At 33.0% G+C, this 24,035-nt stretch overlaps 1 protein-coding gene across 2 annotated transcripts in view; it reads left to right on the top strand.

Moving 5' to 3' along the window:
- LOC123552265 (suppressor of tumorigenicity 14 protein homolog) overlaps positions 1-23,926 on the top strand; it is a 53,994-nt gene extending 30,068 nt beyond the window's left edge. For both annotated transcript variants that reach the window (XM_045341783.2, XM_045341782.2), the window contains exons 2-8: positions 14,079-14,108; positions 14,906-15,087; positions 16,483-16,663; positions 18,239-18,271; positions 19,483-19,611; positions 19,955-20,155; positions 21,130-23,926. In XM_045341783.2, the coding sequence (XP_045197718.2) occupies positions 14,084-14,108; positions 14,906-15,087; positions 16,483-16,663; positions 18,239-18,271; positions 19,483-19,611; positions 19,955-20,155; positions 21,130-21,140 (762 nt within the window). In that variant the 5' untranslated portion in view covers positions 14,079-14,083 and the 3' untranslated portion in view covers positions 21,141-23,926. The remainder of the gene's footprint in view (positions 1-14,078; positions 14,109-14,905; positions 15,088-16,482; positions 16,664-18,238; positions 18,272-19,482; positions 19,612-19,954; positions 20,156-21,129) is intronic.
- The last annotated feature ends 109 nt before the right edge of the window (positions 23,927-24,035 follow it).

Below are 24,035 nucleotides of genomic sequence, written 5' to 3'. Positions count from 1 at the left end.
TACGGAAAAGTACGGAAATACAGCTTTTTATTTTACCCTTTCACCGGTAGACGGGCGACATGCGATACGACATTATGAAAATGTCGCTTCGTATTGTCGAGTGTCACTTCGCGTGTCGTGTATCGTTTGGAATTGTCGCGCGTCGACCCTCACCCAAACCCGCGACACGCGACATACGATACGACATTTGGAAAATGTCACTTCGCGTTGTCGAGCGTCGTTTGTGATTATCGCATGTCGTTTGAAAATATCGCCGTCGCGTTTGCAGGGTCGACACACGACAACGCGAAGTGACATCGCGACAATACGAAGTGATATAGCGACAATGCGAAACGACGCTCGACAACGCGAAGTGACATCGCGATATATCGTGCTTTTGAAAGGCGACATTTCAAAGTGGATACCGCGACATTGTCGTTTGGGATTGTCGCCGTCGTTTGCGATTGTCGGGTGTCATTTCGTAATGTCGCTATGTCACTTCGCATTGTCGTGTGTCGACCCCGCAAACGCGACGGCGACATTATAAATGGCCCCAACAGGATTCCGTAAATAGCCCTTGGTAACGACAGCTTTATAAAAGAAAAATCAAACGTTCAAAGTTTATTTTAAGCATAGTATATTGTATAATGTTGAAATGTAAATTATTACACATTTGAATGTAAAATATGTATTTCAAATGCATTTTAATTAAATACGGGAACTAACAACTTAAAAACTTAACATTTTGCCAGTGTACTTCTTCAGTAGAATATTATTAGGTTATTTAACATCTTTCTGTACTATATGGTGTTATATGGACGAGTTCCCATTAAAAAAACATATTGGACTGGGGTGAGGGGTAAACCCCAAACAAAACCCAATGTGCATAATTATGTACTATAATTATATCAATCCTCTTTCAAATTCTTTTATCTTGTGTTTCTTGGTGATGTTATGTAGTGTCCATACCCCGCCCCCTTCCCTCATGACTAACATTCCAACCTAATGTAATATGAAAGTTTACTTCACCTTGCATTGTCAACAAGTAACATATGATCATACAGTAACAGGACATTGGGGGCACCAGTGTCCTATGGACTGTCATCTAGTTGTAACGGCATCTTTAATCTTATTATTCCGCGTTCTACATCAAATTTAAAATAATTTTTGAAAACTATATAAGGCAGACGATCACAAACAAACAGACACACAGCAAATATTTCAGTATGACGTAAACTATACAACAGATATGATGTCTAGATTATTGCCTATGGAAAAAGCAGAACATAATCCAGGTTAATTGCAATGCGTCAAACATGCGTGCTTGTTCCTGAGAGGGACTTTTGAACAAATTGTTTATTTGGTCTAAACAAAGATATGCTCCTTTGATCATATATTGAATTATATACTTCATTGTTCTGTATTTGTCCCGACGTTAAATGATCAAGGTAATACAAAGGAACAATTGAGATGACAATGTATCTAGTCTGAATCTTTGAATAAAGATTTGGCAAATGCAAGGATACGTGTTTATAGTGAATAAAATGGCTTACTTTAGAACACATTTCTTCGGTTATAAAATATTTTCGGATTGACCGAGAGTGTAATATTTCAACTGAAACAAGCATAGATTACCATGACGTCAAGGAAAGCCGAATTACCTAAGCAAAGACACTTTATATTTATCTACACAATACAGAAACTGATTTTAAGGTACAATGTAAAATGTATGTTCTTGAATTCTCAGTAATATTGACGTCCTTAAGTTAGACTTAGTTAGATATATCAACAAACTTTATTTCACTACCGTAATATACTATATCAATTGACTGTCAATATAGAGCAAGGTAAATATTTGCAAGACTGAAATATTTACCTTTTAACACTGAAATATACGTCACCGCGTTTAATTTGAATCGGACAACACATGTACGGCTAATGTGAATTTCATTCGAGAGTCCGATATTTCCTCCTTAACAGCTTCTCAAAAATTAAAGACACGATTGTTAAGCAAACACAGGCATTCAAATAATATTATGTGATAATTACAGACAGTTTAAGAGTTTCTATACTAAAATGTAATAATAGGAGAACAAAAAATACTGCCAATCAACCCTCGGTAAAGCCGACCCAAAGAGATGAAAATCAAAGGTGCAAACAGAAGACGTTATATTGGTTAAACACTTGAGCGTATAGTGTAATTTATATTCAATGCTTAACTGTATATAATGACATTTTTGAATGTAGTTTATGAATTTATAAAAATTGATTTCATGTGATTTATTGTTAGATACAGTAACTAATAACCCATTTTAGTTGACACTTGAGCAATTTGTATGAAAGTCTGATGTTTTATTTGTTCAAAGACAGTGGATGATTTGACCCTACCGTAGACCCTTTTACAATTCTACTTATCATTTTTGAAGCATACTGAGACAGATCAGAAATATTTTTTGAAAGAATGCATCTAGACTATTATTGTATGACACGTGAATATAATTACTTCGGGATTGGCACGTATTATACTGGGATATTAAGATTTGGATGGGTGTAGCTGTCAAACATAATGAAATTAAGAGGGACAAGAATATTATTAAGACAAATACTGAAGTCTTGTCTTAAGGTATAAAAGTATAACATTTTCAAATGATCATAATTTTATTGTAGATTAATACTTAAGATTAATCAATAAACGTCTCTCTAAAATAGTTTTACAAGACGAGCAAATATACTTGTTCGTCGAACTCACAGACAATAGTGTAACAATTTTTTGTTGTAATGTTTTGAAATAAACCGTATTGCAAGCATCACAATTTACATGATCCAGTTAAAATGTTACCATGTTTTTAAAACCAACACTATTCTTGTTTCAAGCTAAATCATAAATGTCGTAACCATCTGTGCTTCGATCAATAATGACAGTTAATGGCATATATAATAAAGGCACCGAGGTATAAACCACTTATTCTAGTTCTGACTTCTCAAGTCGTTCCATTACTTAAATGGAGCATAGTCAAATTAATTTTAAATTAGCACACTTTACTATGTATAACACTCGGTTGGATATAAATATGTTTTCATTTGCTATTTAGATATATCGATATTGACATTATACATTTTCCAGTACCTAAATACAATTCTGACAATTTTCTACATTTCTGTCTCCTAATCTTAAAGTTTCACAATTTGTAGTTTATACACAGATGGAGTGAACATTTTCAGTACTGTCATCTTGTTAGTGTAACAGTTAATGTGTGTCTTGCACCATTGATAAAAGAAAAGATAAAGGAAAACGGTGTAAAATTTTACTTATCGATCTGCAATTATTTATTCATGGCATTTTAACTGCTCTATTTGTTTTATTTGTTCACTCAGTAGCAAATGTTTTTGAACGTTCATTATTCATTCATGGGTTTGAATTCTGTGATCCCTTGATCGATGGTGAAGACGAATGTATGCCAAAATGAAAGGAAATTTGTCCTTGCAGTCCATTTGAACCAGCAATCTGTTTTGCCCAGGATTTTTATCTGATGTGTTTATCCAATTATTACTTTCATTCACATTGTTTCGATGACGGTGAAATGTTTATCAATGCTGTAAGCGTTGAGCATCATTGCCATCAGTATTGTTACATTCAGCTCATTTGGACATTATATCGATATAAGTTAAAAACAATGGTACTTTAGAAAAAGCCCAGAAACCCTTGAACGGTTTCCTTTGCTGCTTAGATGTGTTTATTTTAATGTAGCATTATGTAGACAGTGAAAACATGCAGAAAGCGAGGACAAAATAATAAAGAAAATTTGGAACTGTCCAAACGCATCACCGAGAAGTTTAAACTTGTCAATGGTGCACAAAAATTAATTTGTAATAACCAACATTTTCCAAAGACCACAAGTCGGTGTAAATAAACAGTAAAGCAGATTTGTCTCAGTGGATCAGAAGAACGTCCTAGTTCAGTACCAAATGAATATGGGAGTTTTATCCGCCGTTACATGCATATTGTTAAACGGCATTATCATTTATACTTCTAGCTTTATTTTAACTTCTAAATGACATCTATAATATTTATCTACATTATCTAAATAACATTCTTGATTAAGTTATTGATCCTTGATGTGGCGTGGCATAAGCAATTTAAAAGCATGATAAATGTCATTTAGAAGTTCAGTGGAAGGGAGAAATGTCGATGTTAATGTTGTTAAGCAACATGCATGTACTGACGCGGATAACCCTTTCCATAAATGAACACCAGAACATGCGATGTATCTCGAGTTTAGAAACTCCTGCTTGATCCACCTTATCTGTAACAAGACTTTTTATTATATTTTTTCGTTACACATAAAGCAATACCAAAATATTATAAATTATTCCAAAATACTTCGATGATCGTAATTTTTTTTTAATTTTCAGAAGATCTTGATTTAAAAGTTTTTAATTTGCCGTCTAAATCGATTTAAATGGGGTTTTCCATTGACATCATTAAAAAAAACCTTTATGACTTCATTTTTTAACGGATCCTTATAAAACTTTCAGGTTATCTTAGGTAACATATAAAAGCAAAGTTTACATTCAAAACATTGTAAAATTTCTAAAAAGTATTTCTCGAAATTGTGATTTTGCACGATTTTCACAATAGAAAAATACATTTCCGGCCATAGAATGTTTTTAAAACTAAAAATATCCTATTACTACCCTCGGAGATCTTTAGACTAGACTGACGTGTAGTTTACATCTCGTTCTTGCAAAATAAAACTACATTTCGCGAAAACCTCTGTCACGAATTTGGTGGATCAGACAGTAAAAGAAGTTTTTTCTTAACTGTTATGAGATTTTTAAAAATCCCTCTTTAGAGGAGATATGTTATTTGTCCTTGTATTGCAGTGTGCAGCAACAGGTGAAAGGAATTATTTGTTAAGCAAACAATCACACACTGTCATACGCTGAGATATTTTTGAATTACATTTGTTATAACTACATTTGTCGTGATTTTTTTTCCTGATAATCTGATTATACAAAACTCAATATTAGTTATACTTAAACATAAAGACATCAAAAAGGTAAATTAAACTTTCTAACTTTTGATGTTTTGAGTCTGCCTTTCAGTGGGTAGATTTGGGCTCTTCACAGTAAAATCCGTCTAACGGGAGTCTATTAGGACATATTATACACGGACAGTTAACCCATCATTTGAATGATAGCAACTTGATGACCTTTTAACAAACAGATTTTTTATTCTAAACTTATCTGTTCTTATATTGAATGATACACTTTATTTTTTAGTATGCCATTTCATATATTTGAATATATATTGACAGAAAAAAAGATGCAATTGACATACGTACCAGTATGTACTTTGAATATTTGTATTAAAAACTAGCAAATACGCATTATGCATGTATTTTTTCAAACAAAATATATTTGATTACATTTTCATGGTTCAGTGTTCGTACATTTCTAAAAATTTATTCAAATTCAGACATTTTTAGAATTTAGAATAATGTAAAAATTAACGGTCACTAACCAAAGATAAGCATTGCAATCCCTTGCGGGTAGTATAAAATTGCCGAGCTTTTTGCCTCTCCTCAGCTCATTCGATCGAGCAGTCGTTCGATGCATTTATTTTATTTCTTTTTTTCATTTAGCTCTCTAAGGCTTTGAACATCCTTCTCAAAGACTGTGCTGGAAAATAACAGATTCCAGTGCTAACAAACAAGAGACATGAGTGCCAACAGCGCTCATTGTACTGCTCAACCAACTGTATGTCCTTTGTTTTTGTTCGCACGCCAGTTCTTGGGTCAGCAATAATTTGAGACGATGGTTTCGAGCTCTACTATCTTTAAAAGTTGTTTTCTTCATTTATATGTTTATTAGTGTTATTGTTACGATATAGAAAATCTAACTATACAACCAGTCATAATTATAAGGCAAACACATGTATTCAAACTGATTTAATTAGAGGGATAACGTGTGCATTAAATGCTAGGTGTCAAAAAACAATGAAAAACGCTTCATCAACCCTACGTAGAAACAGACCGTTTAATAAAAGGAAATTCAAGCATATTCGATTTTAAACTAATGCAATGAAACAAATCAATTGAAAATTTAGATTAAACAAACACACTTATCGGACAAAGAGTTCATACTACCCATATGAAAAACCTAATATCGACAAAGCTGAACTTATATACAGCTCTGCCTATAAACGTTTGGTGACATTTGATATATTAGGTATAAAATATTGAACAATGCTGAATTGTAAATCATGACAATTTTAAATGTGATTTATATGTACGGAAAACTTGATATTATGTGTTTTATTGTCAGATAAAATATAATCCTTCATGTTGATATATGAAAAATTTGAATGACTGGTTGTTTGCTACTTTCAAGTACGCAACTTGCAAACATTATATTCATTTATATATTCATTATAACAACCCTTCCAGATTGAAACATCCGAATTGAACAAATATTTTTACAGAAGAGAGTGACAAAGTTTATAACTTATTTTTTTCATCAGTAAAGATTTCCCTCTTAAACTTCTAAAGGCTCCTCTTGAAGTACTTTAAAGCCACCGACATAAATAGTACAATAAAGAAAACTTCAGTATGTAAATTACATTTCAATATATTATACTGGGTAAACCAAGTGTTATAATTTAACATTTCAATGAAACCCAATGGTATTACTTTACATTTCAAGGCTTACACCAGACAAACCCAACGATGTTCTTCACATTTCAAGGCACTACACTAGATGAAACTAGTTAAAACTCAATGTTATTACTTCACATTTCAAGGCATTACACTAGATAATCCCTATGTTATTACTTCACATTTCGGGGCATTACTCTAGATAATTTAAACATAAATTTGCGAATACAAGATATTATTGATTTATGCTTGCATGTGTTCAGAATTAAAATGTTTTGAAACTTCAATCTCCCTTGAATGATATTTAAACATTTATGTTGATATGATCCTTGGACTTGAGGACCATATATGATATGTAATCAAAGGGAGTTTTACTCAAGTTGAAACGTTTTCCTGTGAAGACTTCTTGTCCATATTGTTAAAGCCAAAACACATACACGGGGGCGTAGGAGGGAGTTGGACAATAGGACTGCCAGGTTTTTGAAAGTTTTTTTTTAAGTGTATTTCCGAGATATTGCGCTCTCTGGCATATTTTGAAAATGTTTTGCCAGCTCCAGTTATCATTTTTTTAATGTTTGTCTTTACAACTCCTTGGTGATCTAGAATTGAATTCGATATTGTTTGCTCCGCGCAGTAAAATGTCTCGTATGAACCGTGTATCCGCGATCACATTTTGCAATTGACCGAAATTCTGATGAAGTGGTCGCATATACCTTAGCGTTGGCTGTACCTCAATTGCATTAAAGTCTTTGACACCGATATTGTTCTTGAGATTTTATGTCTTGTCATATTGTAATAAAATAATCCCAGATACTAAATAATTAATTGGAACACTTGTAAAGAAAAATATTAGACCATTTGTTTCGATTGGCAAGCCTTTAACCTTGTTAATGTAAAATTAATTAACAGTGCATGTATGATGTAATACTGGTAAAATATTGCCAATCTTCATACATGTATATCATTTGTAGATATGTCTACATGCATCTGTTAACGCTAAAAACTTGGTTAAAGTTGGAACGTATACATATAGCTGATAATGAGAGTTATCATTTAATGCTGTTTTAATTCTGTTAAAATATAGCATATTAAGATAAGAACATTGATGACGTATATGTGCTTAAATAGTTTATGGGTGAAATGTTTACAGCATTTGGAACCTATAAACAAACCCTGTCATAGTGTATATTTATCGGTCGAAACATAATTTAGGTGAAGCATTTGACATATTTCTGTTTCCCTCTTAATTAATGTTTTGATTAATAATGATTTTTTGTCGAAATTTTGTTATAACTTCAGTCATCGGTTTTCAAGCTATAAGAGTGGTAAGCTCATGATAAGACCCAATAGGTCCTGACAGTGATATATAATATAACAAGAACACTAGTCGAAAAATCAAGATACGTTTGGTAATAAATCAGTTTGAAATAAAAAAATAAAATTATGTCAATGAGGTGTATTTACACAAATTGAATATGCATGCGTCTGAATAAAGTTGCCAACAGAATACCTTGAAAAAAGGCCATCTCATTTTTGCACTTCTTCAATTTCGTCACGATAATTGTTGCAACATCAAGCTTTCTTTTTTCATTTAATCAATGAAATATATTTTATTTAATATCATCAGGCATTTATCAATTTTCTATCACTCACAGTAATTATAGTTAAGACAAACCAATGCCAGAGTAACATGACGGACTAAGAATTGTATATATCCTTTAACAGACTTTTTAAAATTATTACACATTTTATATTGACCAAAAGAAACAGTTCTTTATTGATAATGCACTGAGCTAAAACTAAAAAGAAATATAGATTGGAAAATATATTTTTCCAGCTAAGTAGTTTTTAAACTAATAGTATACCGGGTAAACAATGCTACATTCATATAAGTATTCCATCTTCTAACCAATCTGGAGTCCGGCCTACTGCTTTTACGACCATCTTCAACGGCAAACGTTTAAATCTGAAAAAAAAAATGTGGAAATGAAGTAAATAGCTACTTAGTCAAAAGATTATACTGGATTATAATGGTTTGATTATTGATTAACAAAATGATATTTAGCACTATGCATGTTTTCTGAACAGCGGTGTTTACCAGACTTAACGTTTTAGAATATAGATATCGTTTTAAAGTCTGTAGAATTAAGTAATGAATGATTTCGTGTTAATGTTTGATTGACGTTGAAGCTAATCAGTGTATATCAAATGCTGAGGTGCAATCGGCAAAAAATCGTTGGTATCGGAACTTTCTTTTGACCTTTTCCTGACGATGTCCGTAGCCTTCGACTGTTGCCGAAAGTAATTAGAAACTTCATTAATCGTCCATTCCTGGTTGGTTTAAGTACTTACATACTTTTAAACAAGCAGTTCGACAAGAAACTGGGTGGCAGATTACATATTTGTTGTAAATTCACTTTTATCAATTCTTCAGAAACATCGGTTAGTGCTGTTGAAAATATATCTATTACACCATCCTGAAAATTAGAAATGAAAACACAAGCACAAATATTCAGTAGGAATAACCGGGCCATTTTTATAGCGCAAACAAAGCCATACAATAACTTATTATCTTTACATAAAAAAATATGTTTGCTTACTAAATGCATGCTCTACAAAACTCATGGTACAGACATCTTAATGAAACAAAAATCAAACATACTTGATTTAAAAATAATTCAATGAAGCAATTCAATTGTAATGTAAATTTAGATTAAACAAATACTCTTATCGGATCAGTTTATGTAAGAACCACCTTTGTCCCGTGCGGAGTTATCGACCAAAATGCAAAACTTATCAACAGCTTTAGTGCAAACAGAAGGCAATTTCTAGCACAGAATTATGAATAATGTACAATTCTGCATTGTAATTCAAACCTTGTTTTTATATGATTGATTGTCAGATGAACCATACACCTACTACAAGTTGAAATATGAGAATATTTTATGACAGTCTACTTGTCTGAAGTGAATGGTTATAAAAACTTGTGTAAATGCTATTTCCAACTCGAGAACATAATTATCTTAATTGTATTATGATTTCACTGGGTTGTGGATTTGCTGGTTCACTTGGAAGGTCGAATACATTGAGTGTTGTTTTTCTACTAAAATGGTTTACGAGAATTATGTCTTTCGTACCATTCTAGGGCAACAACGGTCGAGCGGAACCTTCAGGTCGCAGACTTTGAATAACTTGCCCCTCACCAATGAGGGTTCGAAAACTCGCTTGCGGAGAAGAATTGTTTTATATAAAGAAGCTATCCAGATGGTTTTCGGAAAGCCGGTGATTCTACCCAGGTGCCCGCTTTTGCCTGAGATATATGTACGCACTGTCAATTGGCGTCTTTCTCCAAGATGAATGTTGCCATTTGACTTGTAATTGTGTCGGTGGCACTTAACCACCCCCACCTCCTCCCCGCGCCCCACACAAAAAAGGGGAAGAATCGTCTTTTAATAAAGCACATTTGGTCTCCTCCAAATGCATATATATGAACATTGTAGCGGGTACAAAAGAATAATTGAATTTATTTTATTATATGTGTATACATTTCACTCCATTTAAATTAGTAAAGAAAATGTTAATATTCATTGCATTATATTTCATTACATAAAACCTGTAAGATATGTTATAACAAATACATTTCAAAGCAAAGCCCTATACGAAATTTAGACATGCGTGTAAAACATCAAGTGGATGTGCAAAACTTTACAGAAAGGTGGTTGTACTGGCAAAGTAGCTGTGGTATCTAATTAATTTAGCCCAGTACGTTTTACAAAAGATACTAAACTAAACAAAAACATACGTTCTATGATTGCTTCGTTTATGTATATACCTGTATGTTTCAGATTTCGCATTCCAATTTCATTTTTCTGAACTAATGCAATACCATATGTTCGAACCTGCATCAAAGTGGAAATGAATGTGTTGCGCTTTAAACACAATTTTTTGAAACTAGGCTTTCGGAAGGTTCGAACTTAAACAATACACTTTCTGATATGAGTCTGTCCTCAGACGACCTTGCATAATAATAACAATAATAATAAAAAATAATAAATGCAGGCCGTACTCAGTATTGTTCTAAAATGAAAATATTCAGGTTGTTATTTATTAGTTAATAGCGTTGCTACAACAACATAATGTTGCTCAAGCATTGTGTTACTCAGTACAAAAAGCAGCAGAATTATCTTATGGTCGTACCAAAATGCGTTGAAAAATTTCAGATAATTTGTCAAGGTACACTGAATGAAATGAATTTTGTTATATATTAATCAGTGCATTTAGTTTATAACTCAGACTATTTATTATTGAATAACCTAGATTATCTTTTACTATAAGACTATTTATTTACACATTTAAGAGGGTGTTCAATAAGTACCTGGAAAAGTGCTTTCATTTCTTCTTGTTTCATCAAAAATCAATGAAACTGTTTTATAACATAGATTAGGGAATACTTTGTTTATATGCCAAAATCATATTTCCTTTAGGCAAATAGTAAGTAAATGCTAGTCCCCATAGCAACATCATGTGACGTCATCCGGCCCAATGTTATCTCTTTCGCTAAAACATTACTTGCGCTTACCTTTTTTTCAAGCTACCTTTTCTTTAATCGGCGGAGTATTAGCTTGAAATGTTAAATATGACATCATTAACATGTTTAGCAGACAAAATGTGTTGATCATTGCTTGAAACATTGCCGCCCTGTCAAGACACCAGCCAAAGTCCTAATGATACACGTACTTGACAGAACACTTGTCGAAGAAAATTAATTGAACTCCTCTAGAACACTTCCAGGTTTATAGTCAAAATTCTGTATAGAAACGAAATTTTACCAGAGGATGCATTTTGAAGAAAAATATTACGTACGGATAATCACAAAAGCTTACAAAGAAACATTGCTTGCTAATACAAACTATGACTGTTCAAACACTTCTACTTTTATTTTAGCTTCAGATTAGCAGTAATACCGTTTACGTTTACGTGTATGAACAAATGTAACGCATTTGACACTGTAGTTTCAGCTTGAATTCGTTTGCTCCAACGTATTTTTGTAGTGACTTGCACAACTCGGTTAAATTTGGTATAAAATACCGCAAATCGACCGAATTTGAGTGATCAGTGCCAAATTGTGTTAGTACCATTCTTTGGCGTAAGATAACATGACTGTACAAATAAAACTTTGCTGTCTGAATAGTCGTGCAAAATTTCATCACTCTCCATGCTAGTTAAAAACTACAGAGCAGAAACGCCGTGACAATCGAATATATTAAAGTGGATGTCTAAATCGTTCGTGAATACGGGCCAAGGATATGCGACCTGTCTAAAAATTAATGAAAAGTGAACACATACATTTTTAACGATCTCCTGCGTTGGTTGGAACTAAATTGTTTCATCGCCTTTGGAATCAGTTTTGTTCTAGAAATTTTATGACTTTTAAAATTGCAATAAAAGAATCTCAATGAAATGCTGATCTAAATAAATTATAAGAAAATTATTGGACAATTTGTTTCAATTGATGGTCCTGGTAATGCATAATTGATAAATCCATTTTTTATTTCATGTGATCCTTTTTATTGTACATACATTCACGACATAGACTTTTTGAAACACAGTTAATGTATAGACTTGGCAATAATACATGCTTATAAAAATGTCGTCCATTTATTCAGGCGCCAGTAATTTTGTTGAAAATGTAATAAAAATATATACTAAGTACAATTCTCAGCCCGGTGTTATTTATTACCAGCGCCTATATTTCATATTTTGCAAATGTTCACATCTTTAAACAAATTTAGAGGGCACGATGGCTGTCTTCCAGTATTTCAATTCAAGAAACGGCAATTATCTGGAACCCTTGTAATAAGTACAAGTGCCCGTTAAGAAAAAAAATCAAATATCTTAGCATATGTTTTATAAACGCGTTACACTGGGAAACGTAAATTACATATATCGTTTCTATAATGCATTATTAAAAGAACTTTAAAACAAAATGGACATATGATTGACTGGTGTAAGATCTATATTTAGTATAGCGCTTGGGTTTGTTTGAAGGATAATTACTCGTTCAAATTTTTATACAGGAATATAACTTTTTGCCGTGAAAATCACTGTCTGTGGACATTCATGTGACCAGTTATCGACCAATGAAATAAGCAGTATTTACGTGTCATAAAATAACATTTAGAAATAAAAAATAACCGTGATTATATCTTGGCTCCTACGCAGTAAAGCTTCATTTGGGCAATAACATTATTATTCCGTGACAAGACCCAGTATATCTTCAACGAGATATTATACAATTAAAACATAAATCAGTTTATCAGTTTGTACTGAATAATGTGTTTTGTTGTAAATCAGTACGAAATATTATGCACAAAGAATTTGTTGGATGCCAATGAGGTGTATTGACGCACATTACAAAATTCATGCCAAGTTTGCATTTATATTGTAATTCAAAACCACACATACGATCTGTTAAAATCGGCCCATTTCCCAGACACTGCTGTTGCAAACTCAAGCCTAATTTTGTTTTACACACAATGAATAAAGTAAAATATTTTATTGAAAACTAACATACTTTTTAGCACATACTGTCCATGAAAAGCAATATTACAGTACGAAAAATAAAACATTACCCTTCTTTTTAATTTTGATTTACTAAATGTTCGTTGTGTTTAATACATATGCCAAGTCTTCTGAAAGTAGGTATACTTTCTGTAGACATCTTTATTTTCACATCATAGATCAAAGGATGTTCTCCATTTTCATGTGATAAATGCAACCTCTTGTTAAAACTTATACTGATTGGTATATAATATCAAAACTTTACCAAAATATTCTATGCTGACAAATTCTTTTGCAAGATTCTATTTTTAAGAATAACTGTTACAACGAAAACAAATTTAAACAAGATTAAAATGGACTGATTGTCGATTAACAAAATAATACGATTATGGAACTTAGCTTGTGGTCTGATCGGCCGTATTAACAACACGTACATAACGATTTATAATACAATATCATTGAAATGTTTTAGTATAGAGAATATTGTATTGCCCTTCCTATAAAATTTGTTTGTCTAGAAAATGTAACACTTTAATTGATGTTACACTTGCATGATAGATTGGTCTTACATGTAAAGCATCTTTTATGCTATGTCTTTTGGGTTTAAAACAATGATACCTAGTTTGTCCAGGCAACGTCATGACGTCACAATATTGTCTTGGAGATTTGATATTTCTGAAGTACCTGTAGGTTTTAAAAACTTTTGATTGCTCTTTATTCCAAATAACTGCAAATCTATGACTTAATGAAAAATATTTTAACAAATTATCCCATATTTTTTTTTGCGTTCAATGTTAATTCTTTAACATTGAAAAAGATCTATATAAATATTTTTATGACCTTGAAAGTTTATTTTGCACCTTTTATTTTTTTCTATTTCAGTAATTATGGCAACAGTGAGAAAAACAGAAGGTAAGCACATTTTTACATTTTAATATTTCAAAGAATAGGGCTACTTTAAAAAAAAACACATTCTGACAAAAGGTTAAAAATGTAGACTTATAATTCGGACAATGACAGATAATGTCGGAATTGATCCAACCATTTTTGACCTGGTTTTATGTCTTTTTATGTTAACATAGTTGATTATCGAAAAGGTACCAGCGTGCACTTTACAACCTTGTTTGAACAAAAAGACCAATCAATGAAGCCGTCGATATTTCATCTTCTAAGGAGTATTGTTAGTTCTGTTTGCACTATCTGGTCTTTATTAGACACTAGGTTTAGTTTCTGGTATTATTGTACATATTTTACGGTTGCGACGAACGCCTTTTGGGAAGTTTTTGTAAGTTTTACAAAACTGCTTTTCTTAGTAGAATCTTCTGAAACAAAAATCAACAACAACAACAACAAAAACAATAACAACAGTAACAATAAACAAAAACGATAACAGTGGTACAAATAGGAAAAAGATATGCCACAAAGATTGATTCATCAGTTTCTCTCATTTCATTTTTTAACTTTTGTATTTATTCGAAAACTTTCCAGTTATAGGAAGTAAAATGTTTGCAACGTCATTGCTAACGACCTAGTTTAGAAAATGTTTTTATGAAATCGGGAGCTGCAAATGACGAACTGGAGAAAAACTAAACATAACAACATTTAATTTCTTTGGAAAGCTTATCGAGACATTTTCTGCATTTTTACTTACAGATATCTTATATTTAATTCTGAGATAATGTTAACGCTAGAAGTAATATTTTTGTCAGGATGTGGCTCATATATAAAGATAAACAGTGGCGGATCAGCCTCTATAACATCGGGTAGTAACTATGGACCATATGTCCATTGTTTGTGGTGGATAGAAACAGACAGTGGGAGCCAACTTTCCCTAAATATCACCTCATATGAAGGAGACTATAACTATGGTCGTTGTGGAGATTATATCATTGTAAGTATATGTGTATAAAATGTTCTCAAACTCACTCCACACGATTTACTTTTGCGCTGACTTTATTAGAATAACAGTTAAAATATATTTATCTAAATGAGTGAATTAAAATGCACTCCGACTGCAATGTCTTACCAATATTGTATCATTGCTGTGCGTGGCTGTAGGAGCGTTTGTTGTGTCAAATGCTTCTATGGATGCCTTATTTATTCTTTTATTTTTTTTGTAAAAGTAAAATTATAGTAGATACAAAACTTTACGAAATTACTAGTTGTTTTTTTAATGCTTGGTTTCAAAACAAGACTTTTAGATTAAAGGACGTTTATTTTACAGCGTATCTTGAATGAATAAAATGCCTCTTTGTGATTGTTTTGATATAATTTAGTAATTGGTTACAAATAAAGCTTATATTTATTTTCTGAGTGTCTTTACCTTTCCAGGTACTGTAACATTTCAGATCTAACCGTTCCGGTGATTGTTGTATTTCAGATCTAACCTTTCCGGTGATTGTTGCATTTCAGATCTAACCTTTCCGGTTTCCGGTGATTGTTGTATTTCAGATCTAACCTTTCCGGTGATCGTTGTATTTCAGATCTAACCTTTCCGGTGATTGTTGCATTTCAAATCTAACCTTTCCGGTTACTGTTGCATGTCAGATCTAACCTTTCCAGTTACTGTTGTATTTCAGATCTAGCCTTTCCGGTGATTGTTGCATTTCAGATCTAACCTTTCCGGTGATTATTGCATTTCAGATCTAACCTTTCCAGTTACTGTTGCATTTCAGATCTAACCTTTCCATTTACTGTTGCATTTCAGATCTATCTTTCCGGTTATTGTTGCATTTCAGATCTAACCTTTCCGGTGATTGTTGTCATTTCAGATCTAACCTTTCCAGTAATGTTGCATTTAGTCAACTCTAAGCTTTCCATTTCTGATCGTTGCATTTCAGATCTAACCTCTTTCCGGTGATTGTTGCATTTCAGATCTAACCTTTCCGGTACTGTTGCATTGTCAGATCTAACCTTTCCAGTTACTGTTGATTTCAGATCTAGCCTTTCGTGATGTTGCATTTCAGATCTAACTTTCGGTGATTTTCATTTCAGATCTAACCTTTCTTCGGTGATTGTTGCATTTTAGATCTATCTTTCCGGTGATTGTTGCATTTCAGATCTAACCTTTCCGGTGATTGTTGCATTTCAGATCTAACCTTTCCAGTTACTGTTGCATTTCAGATCTAACCTTTCCATTTACTGTTGATCTCATTTCAGATCTATCTTTCCGGTGATTGTTGCATTTCAGATCTAACCTTTCCGGTGATTGTTGCATTTCAGATCTAACCTTTCCAGTTACTGTTGCATTTCAAATCTAACCTTTCCGGTCATTGTTGCATTTCAGATCAGAAACAGCGATTCTGGAACTCTACTGCTAGATTCTCGGACGAACAATACCGGAAACTGTTCCACCTTAACGAATCATTTAGTTACAGCGTCTGCGAGCTGGATGCGTGTGCAATTCATTAGTGACGGCATTCATAGTACTACCGGTTTTAATGGCCATATTTCATCAACCCATGTAGGTAAGTATATACACTAAAATATTCCTCTTTTCAATTGAAGACTTTTTCCTGTAAGAAATGCAATACTTGGAATTTTTACTGTAGAGATGTCTAAACTTGGCAGGGGAAAATATTATATCAAAATTAACACGTTGTGCTTGTAGGTCACACATGCAATTTATTTATCCCCCCGCCAAAGACGAAGGGGATATTAGAAATGCACTTCGTCCGTGCGTGCGTGCGTCCGTCCGTGTGTCCGCAACGGTCTTTGTCCTGAGCATAACTCCAAAAGTACTAGAGAGATTTTCTTGAAACTTCATACACTGATAGAACACATTGGGAGGAAGTGCAGTGTGCAAGAACAATAACTCTACCTTGCCTATTTTTTGAGTTATTCCCCTTTATCTTATTTTCTAAAAAAAACTGTCCGGAGCATAACTCCAAAAGTACTGGAGGGATTTTCTTCAAACTTCAAACACTGATAGAACACATTGGGAGAAAGTGCAGTGTGCAAAAACAATAACTCTACCTTGCCTATTTTTTGAGTTATTCCCCTTTATGATATTTTCTTTAAAAAAATGTCCTTGACACAAATGTTCACCACCACGAGACAGAGTGTTATGCGCAAGATCCAGGTCCCTAGGTCAAAGGTCAAGGTCACACTTAGAGGCCAAAGGTCAGATACAAGAATGACTTTGTCTGAAGCATTTCTTCTTCATGCATGGAGGGATTCTGATGTAACTTGGCACAATTATACAATATCATGAGACGAAGTGTCATGCGCAGTTCCCTTCTTTAGAATTACTTCCCTTTGTTGTTACTTTAAATAGCTTTTATTGTAACTTTTTCATTACTAGTCGTAGGGAAAAATCGAGACCACTTTTCTGTAGTACAACATGCATGCTACATCCAATTTTGAGATGTTTTTTGACCAATCTCTACCTGGTAAAGATTTTTGTGTGGACTTACATTTTTTTTAAGATTAACTTCCCTTAGTTGTTACTATAAATAACTTATATTGTAACATTTTTATAATTGACCATAGGGAAAAAACAAGACCACTTTTCTGTGGTACAACATGGATGTTACTTTCCAATTTTAGGTGTATTTTAAGATATCTCTACCTGGTAAGGAGTTTTTTTGTGGACTTAAAAAAACAAAAGACTTACAATGATTACTAAACAACCACAAAATTAAAATTCCATTTGCAAATACAGCTACTAGAGTAAAGAAATTTGCTGTGACGGGCGTATATTGTGACATTCTGACACTCTTGTTCCCTGTTAGCTTTCCATTCCTTCTTTTTACAGTAGCCATATAGAAAAACATCATAGCTATACTGTTCATGAAAATTGATAAAATTTAGCAGTAAACCACCTCACCACTGACTTATTCTTTCTTCCACATCTTTAAAACCCCTGATGTGGACCACAAATAAACGGTTCTTCAAAGCTTTCCCCAAAATTAATACTTTCAGACACTAACTTGCCAGGAACTTTAGCCTTCAATTATAATATGCCCGGCGGGGGGATTGGCCATGTCTAGCATGGCTCTTGTTACTTCTTAATATCTAACCATTCTTTTGTTTATTTTCAGGTTCATCCCTATCAGATACAAATCCACTTCAAGGTTGGTTTAGCACTTTTTGCTACCATTAGATGTTACTTCAACTGAGTCATTTTATATGATTCTTAAATAACATGTTATTAAATTCATTTAACTAATACCACATAGAGTATAATTATGACAGCATTTTTTCAGAATTCAGTTTCCATACAGAATGTCTATACCTTATCATATTGGTGTGTTTCAGCATTGGGTGTTTATACAAAATGTCCCTGATATTATCGTATTGAGAATTTAAGAGTATTCATACAAAACCCCCAAAAAGTATCTGGCATAATTATATTGGTGTGGTTGATATAAAATGTCTATGACATTATCGTATTGGTGAGTTTCAGCATTGGGTGTTAATACCATTAAATAAAGCTTACCTTTACCTTTGCATGCAAGTCGTATGAGATGGTATGAGACGGAGTGCTCTTACAAAGTGTTATGACATGATCGTATCTGTGTGTTTCAGCACTAAATGCTTAAATAAAATACATATTCTTTAATCATATTTTTTTGTTTCAGCACGCAAGTTGTATCAGGTGGAGTGTTCTAACAAAGTGTGTATAATTGTATCGTATTGTTGTGTTCAAGGATGCAGGTCGTATGAAAGGGTGTGTTTTAACAAAGTGTGTATGATTTAATCATATTTTTGTGTTCAAGAATGCAAGTCGTATGAAAGGACGTGTTTTAACGAAGTGTGTATGATTTTATCGTATTGTTGTGTTCGAGAATGCTCGTATGATCCGCCCGCTTAGCTCAGTAGGGAGAGCGTTGGTCTACGGATCGCGGGGTCGCGAGTTCGATCCCCGGGCGGGGCGTATGTTCTCCGTGACGATTTGATAAAAGACATTGTGTCTGAAATCATTCGTCCTCCACCTCTGATTATTCATGTGGGGAAGTTGGCAGTTACTTGCGGAGAACAGGTCTGTACTGGTACAGAATCCAGGAACACTGATTAGGTTAGCTACCCGCCGTTACATGACTGAAATACTGTTGAAAAAAGACGTTAAACCCAAAACAAAGCAAGTCGTATGAAAAGGTGTGTTTTAACAAAGTATGTAGGACTTTATCGTATGTTTTATTTAGTTTTGTAATGCAAGTCGTATGAAATGGAGTGTTCTGACAAAGTGTGCATGACGTTATCATATTGTTTTTTTTTCAGGATGCAAGCCGTATGAAATGTAGTGTTCTAATAGAATGTTTATGACGTTATCGTATTTTTTCAGGATGCAAGTCGTATGAGATGGAGTGTTCTAATAAAGTTTGTATGACGTTATCGTATCGCTGTGACGGATTTAACGACTGCGGATGTGATGACGGTTGTGACGAATCAGGATGCGAAGGATTAACGTTAGGTACACATATTCAGTGCTTCTGAATTTTCATTTTTATATTAGCCAAAATGTGTATTTATTTAATTGGTGTAATATTATCAAGCATATTTAAGGCCGTATCCACCCCATCCCCCATGAGTTCATTTGAAAACCTATCCTTACCCAATTCTCTGAAGGGATATTATGTTTTAATAAAAAGTGAACTTGGGTATTTTTGCTTTATAAAAAGTACCGCGTTTAAGTTATATACCAGATGTACATGTCTCTTCTCCGTAAACGTCCGAATAAAGACAAATCTTAATTTTCTTGTGTAAACTTAATATGTACATTTGTATTTATTTATCGTTCTTTTCATTTATTTCAGGGAAGTACGAAATTATGCTCATAGGTGGTTTGATGGGACTATTTTTGTTTCTGTGTTTCTTTATATTTGCTTACGCGTATGAATCCTATTTACGGAGGAGAACGCTCATGGCAGATCCGGAAGCGCAAGCTGAGTTACAGCGGAAAAAGGCCGAGGAGAAACGAAAAGCTGCTTATAAGAAAGCTGCAAAAGAAAAGAAAGGTGGATGGATTTAATGTGCTTATGTATTTCATATACATATAATGATATCATATCACTCATTTGTTTGTATTTAAATTCATTTAAATGCATGCATTCCGGTTTATACATTGCAATCATATCGTTCAGCTCTAATACATGACACGTAATATTGTGAAATTAGCTATTTTATTTAATACGTTTTTCTACATTTAAAGTTAGTATCTAAACATAAACTTATTTTGTGAAAGATACGCATTGAATATCTTTAAACTTTATTAATACTTGCATTATGAACCGGCATTATTTTATCATATTTATACTTCTCTTCCTACTTTACGTAACTTGTTAATCATGATCTTTTTTTTCTTCGAATTACACATATAATGTTGTTTATTATCATCTGCAGCATTTGTTAAGAAGTTGGACAAATTTGTGGTGGAGACACCGTTCTATAATTTATCAATTACTCTGGTATTTTAAAGTGATTTGAAATAAAAATGTGCGGGCACATTGCAGTTCCACCTTCATAACACTTTTCTGTTACAATTCTATCTGATGCACATTAACCTATTTTGATTATGGTGTGTCTTACTTACCCTCTATTTTAAATACTTAGTCAATATATTTCAATTAGTATATAATCCAATACAATTTCAAATGCATCTTTTAGCACATCCCTTGTAAATAACTACATAAGACAGCTGGTTATATCTATTATTATTTTGTTGAATCATTTCGTTTAGACATGAATCTAAATAAAAATTAAATAAACACTTTATTATAGTATTTGAAAGTTGTTCTGAAAACGTAAAGTATAATAAATGTGAACTGAGTAAAGTAACAGCTGTGTCGGTTTTTACCTTTAACTGTCTTTCATGAGAAATTTTGCAAAAACCGTATTCTTTATTACTGATCTACATCTGTTTACTTATTTACTCTAACAAACATACCTCACGTATATGAAAAGATGCTTATATGTGTTCCATGTTTTCCAGGTCGGCGGTAGAAGGACAGCACGAAATACGCCACTAACTTGCACGTGTAATTTGTTTGTTACAACGACACCTACCATCTAATTCCCGATACATTTCCCATCCTATTGTGTGACATCACCTAACATACACAAACAGCAGGGAAATAGCATGTACAGATATTATCACATGTGGTACATGGGGTCTGTCTAAATGGGGTTGTCAAAATATCTCTATCACAGTTGGTATAGGGTCGGTCAATCATAAATGTGGTTGCTGTGAATATATTTATATATTCATGGAAAAAGTTCATTCATAGTCATTGACATGTACTGCAAAAAGGTGTTAAGGGCTCAATTAAAATCATACAGCAGTTGTTTGTTATTAGATATTTTACATTCATTATGATAGTTGAATGCATTTTTAAATGATTTGAAATATTGTCCTAGCGGCAGTTTCAAAAACGTATGTATATAATAATGAAATGTTTGTTGATCTCTTAGCTTATATCAGCTCTCAAGATATTTTCGTAGTTCTAACAGAATTTTAATCCATGTTTTGGCAATGTCTTCTATTACATAATTTAAGCTGGTTTAATACCAAGTAGTTGGCTACAAGTACATGTGTCTAAGAATGAGTACTTTAACTACCCGAAAGAGCAATGTTAAATTGAACAGGAGCTTTTGGATTATATGTCATGTGACGGCGTTTGGAGGTAACACATGTATATTTACTTTAAATCTATGTTTGATGAGACTTATTCTTTGAACATGCTTCTTACTTTCCTCTGAAACATAAAGCAAACAGCATAGCTTGCACATTTCAGTGATGGAACAAAAAGCACAATGTTGCTCTTCTCTACGGTGCTCCGGTAGTTCCATCGTACTATCGTACTTCGACGCCTGTGTAAGAAGCAAGGCGATACTTCGATAACGCGATGCGACAGCACAACACGATGCGACAGGGGTCGACAGTAGTACAGTACAATGGTCCTATCGGAACACCATATTTTTCTGCAGTTGTTTGGATGGTGAGCTGGATTAATATATAAAAGATAATATACAATGTAGAATAATGATTTCACATTAGTCTGGAGACATATATTATAGTTTTGTATTTAAAAACAACAACATTGTTTTAATTAAGATTTCCGGCTTGAATAAATGTGTGTTTATAAAAGTTTATGTTTCAAATAAGAATATACTGGAACAAATGTAAAAAAATACCAATTATTTTGGTATCCATATAACTTGGTTTTATACACCAGTTACCATAATTCATCAGCTTTATCGTAATACTACCGTGTATTTCCGTATCGATCAGCATTTGAAATACTGACTGAATGGCTTTACCATATTGCTACGTTAGAACCTCTCCATTAAATATGCAAGCTTACAAGTGCTGGAACCTCACCTAACCTTTCATCAGTTAGGAATCGGTTAGGAATTATTGTATCATAATCATCGTTATGTCAAGGTTTTCCAGATGCCAGAAAGTATCCGAGGCAGATAAGATCTGAGATCTGAGTATAGAACTCACGTCTACGTTTTACCATGCCAAAATCTGACTTTAATATCATGACCATTTGAACGCCGAATGATCCTTTTTCAAATTATTTTTGTTTGCATATTTTGTGTCAGACAGGGTATGTCTATTCGAAACATGGGCCTTGCATTATGTAAGGTCTGTTATTGTTATATTTTGATACAGTTTTACATAAACGTATATGGTACCACCACGACGTACTTGACGTCATGCTGCGAAACGTGTACATATCAGAAACGCTGAATCCCTGATGCTTACAAACGCATATATTTTCTCTTATCATAAAATACGTGATTTAACGAATATGTGGTACAGCCATGATTTATAGAACATTTAACCAAAATATCTTTTTCTGACGCGACATCTGACACATACATATGAAAAAGCTTATGATTAAGAGGAGTTATCCACCTAATTCGTAACAGTGATTTTTTCTTGAATAAGATACATATATAAATCGTACATCATTCATAAGGTCTCCGAGGGTGACAGTGGGGGTAATACTGAAGTTTTAAACATTATTAAAATCTTGCAAAATCAAAATTTCGAAAAAATGTTTACATTTTTATTTCCACATTAAAAGATTAAATGGAACATGTTGCTTTTATACTATCTAATATATCTTGAAAGTTTTGCAGCAATCCTTCAATAGATAAAGCCTAATTTTCAAAATTGAATTGTAATAAAGATGACCGAATCTGCAGTGCAAAATACCCGCAGTCGTTCTTTTACATGATATATAAAACCAATGACAGTGCCTTGTATATAAAGAATTCTCAAGGAAAAATCGCGAGTAAAACAGTAGATTTAAGTAGCAGACGGATTTAAATAAATTTCATTTGAACAGCACTTGAACATTGAAATGTGTTTTACTTTATTCTAATGATAATTTTTATGTGAAATTTGTCAGAAATATATTAGTCATACCTACGTTTGAAAAGATATTGTACGCAATCAAGTTTGGTATTTTATTGCCTTTCTTAAGCGAATGTTGCATATATTCATTTACATAAAAAGTGAAAGGCAACAACTTTTTCTCAGTGCTGAATGCTACAAAAATGACCTTTGTATCATTTCTTTTCGTACAAATAATGATTTTATATTTTATATTTCATGTATTGTGTATTTTCTATTTTGTAATTATTACGTTATTATGACATTTAATGCCGAAAACTTGTTTTAATGCATGTAAGAAGTTTGATTGGCTGGTCAGTCTTGTAAATGTTGGTGCTTACCAGCCTGTGAATGCACATGAATAAAATCTGTTTTGTTTCTCTGAAGTTGTTGCTTCTATCTATATCATCGTAAGTATGAGGTTTATTCACTATTTTGTGATACCCTAAATTCATTTTGTGATTTCCTTAATTCATTTTATGTGGTATGTT

Source organism: Mercenaria mercenaria, chromosome 4 (assembly GCF_021730395.1).
Source record: "Mercenaria mercenaria strain notata chromosome 4, MADL_Memer_1, whole genome shotgun sequence".
Taxonomy (NCBI): Eukaryota; Metazoa; Mollusca; class Bivalvia; order Venerida; family Veneridae; genus Mercenaria; species Mercenaria mercenaria.
The sequence above is the reverse complement of the archived record's forward strand: the minus strand, read 5'-3'. Positions and strand labels throughout refer to the sequence as shown.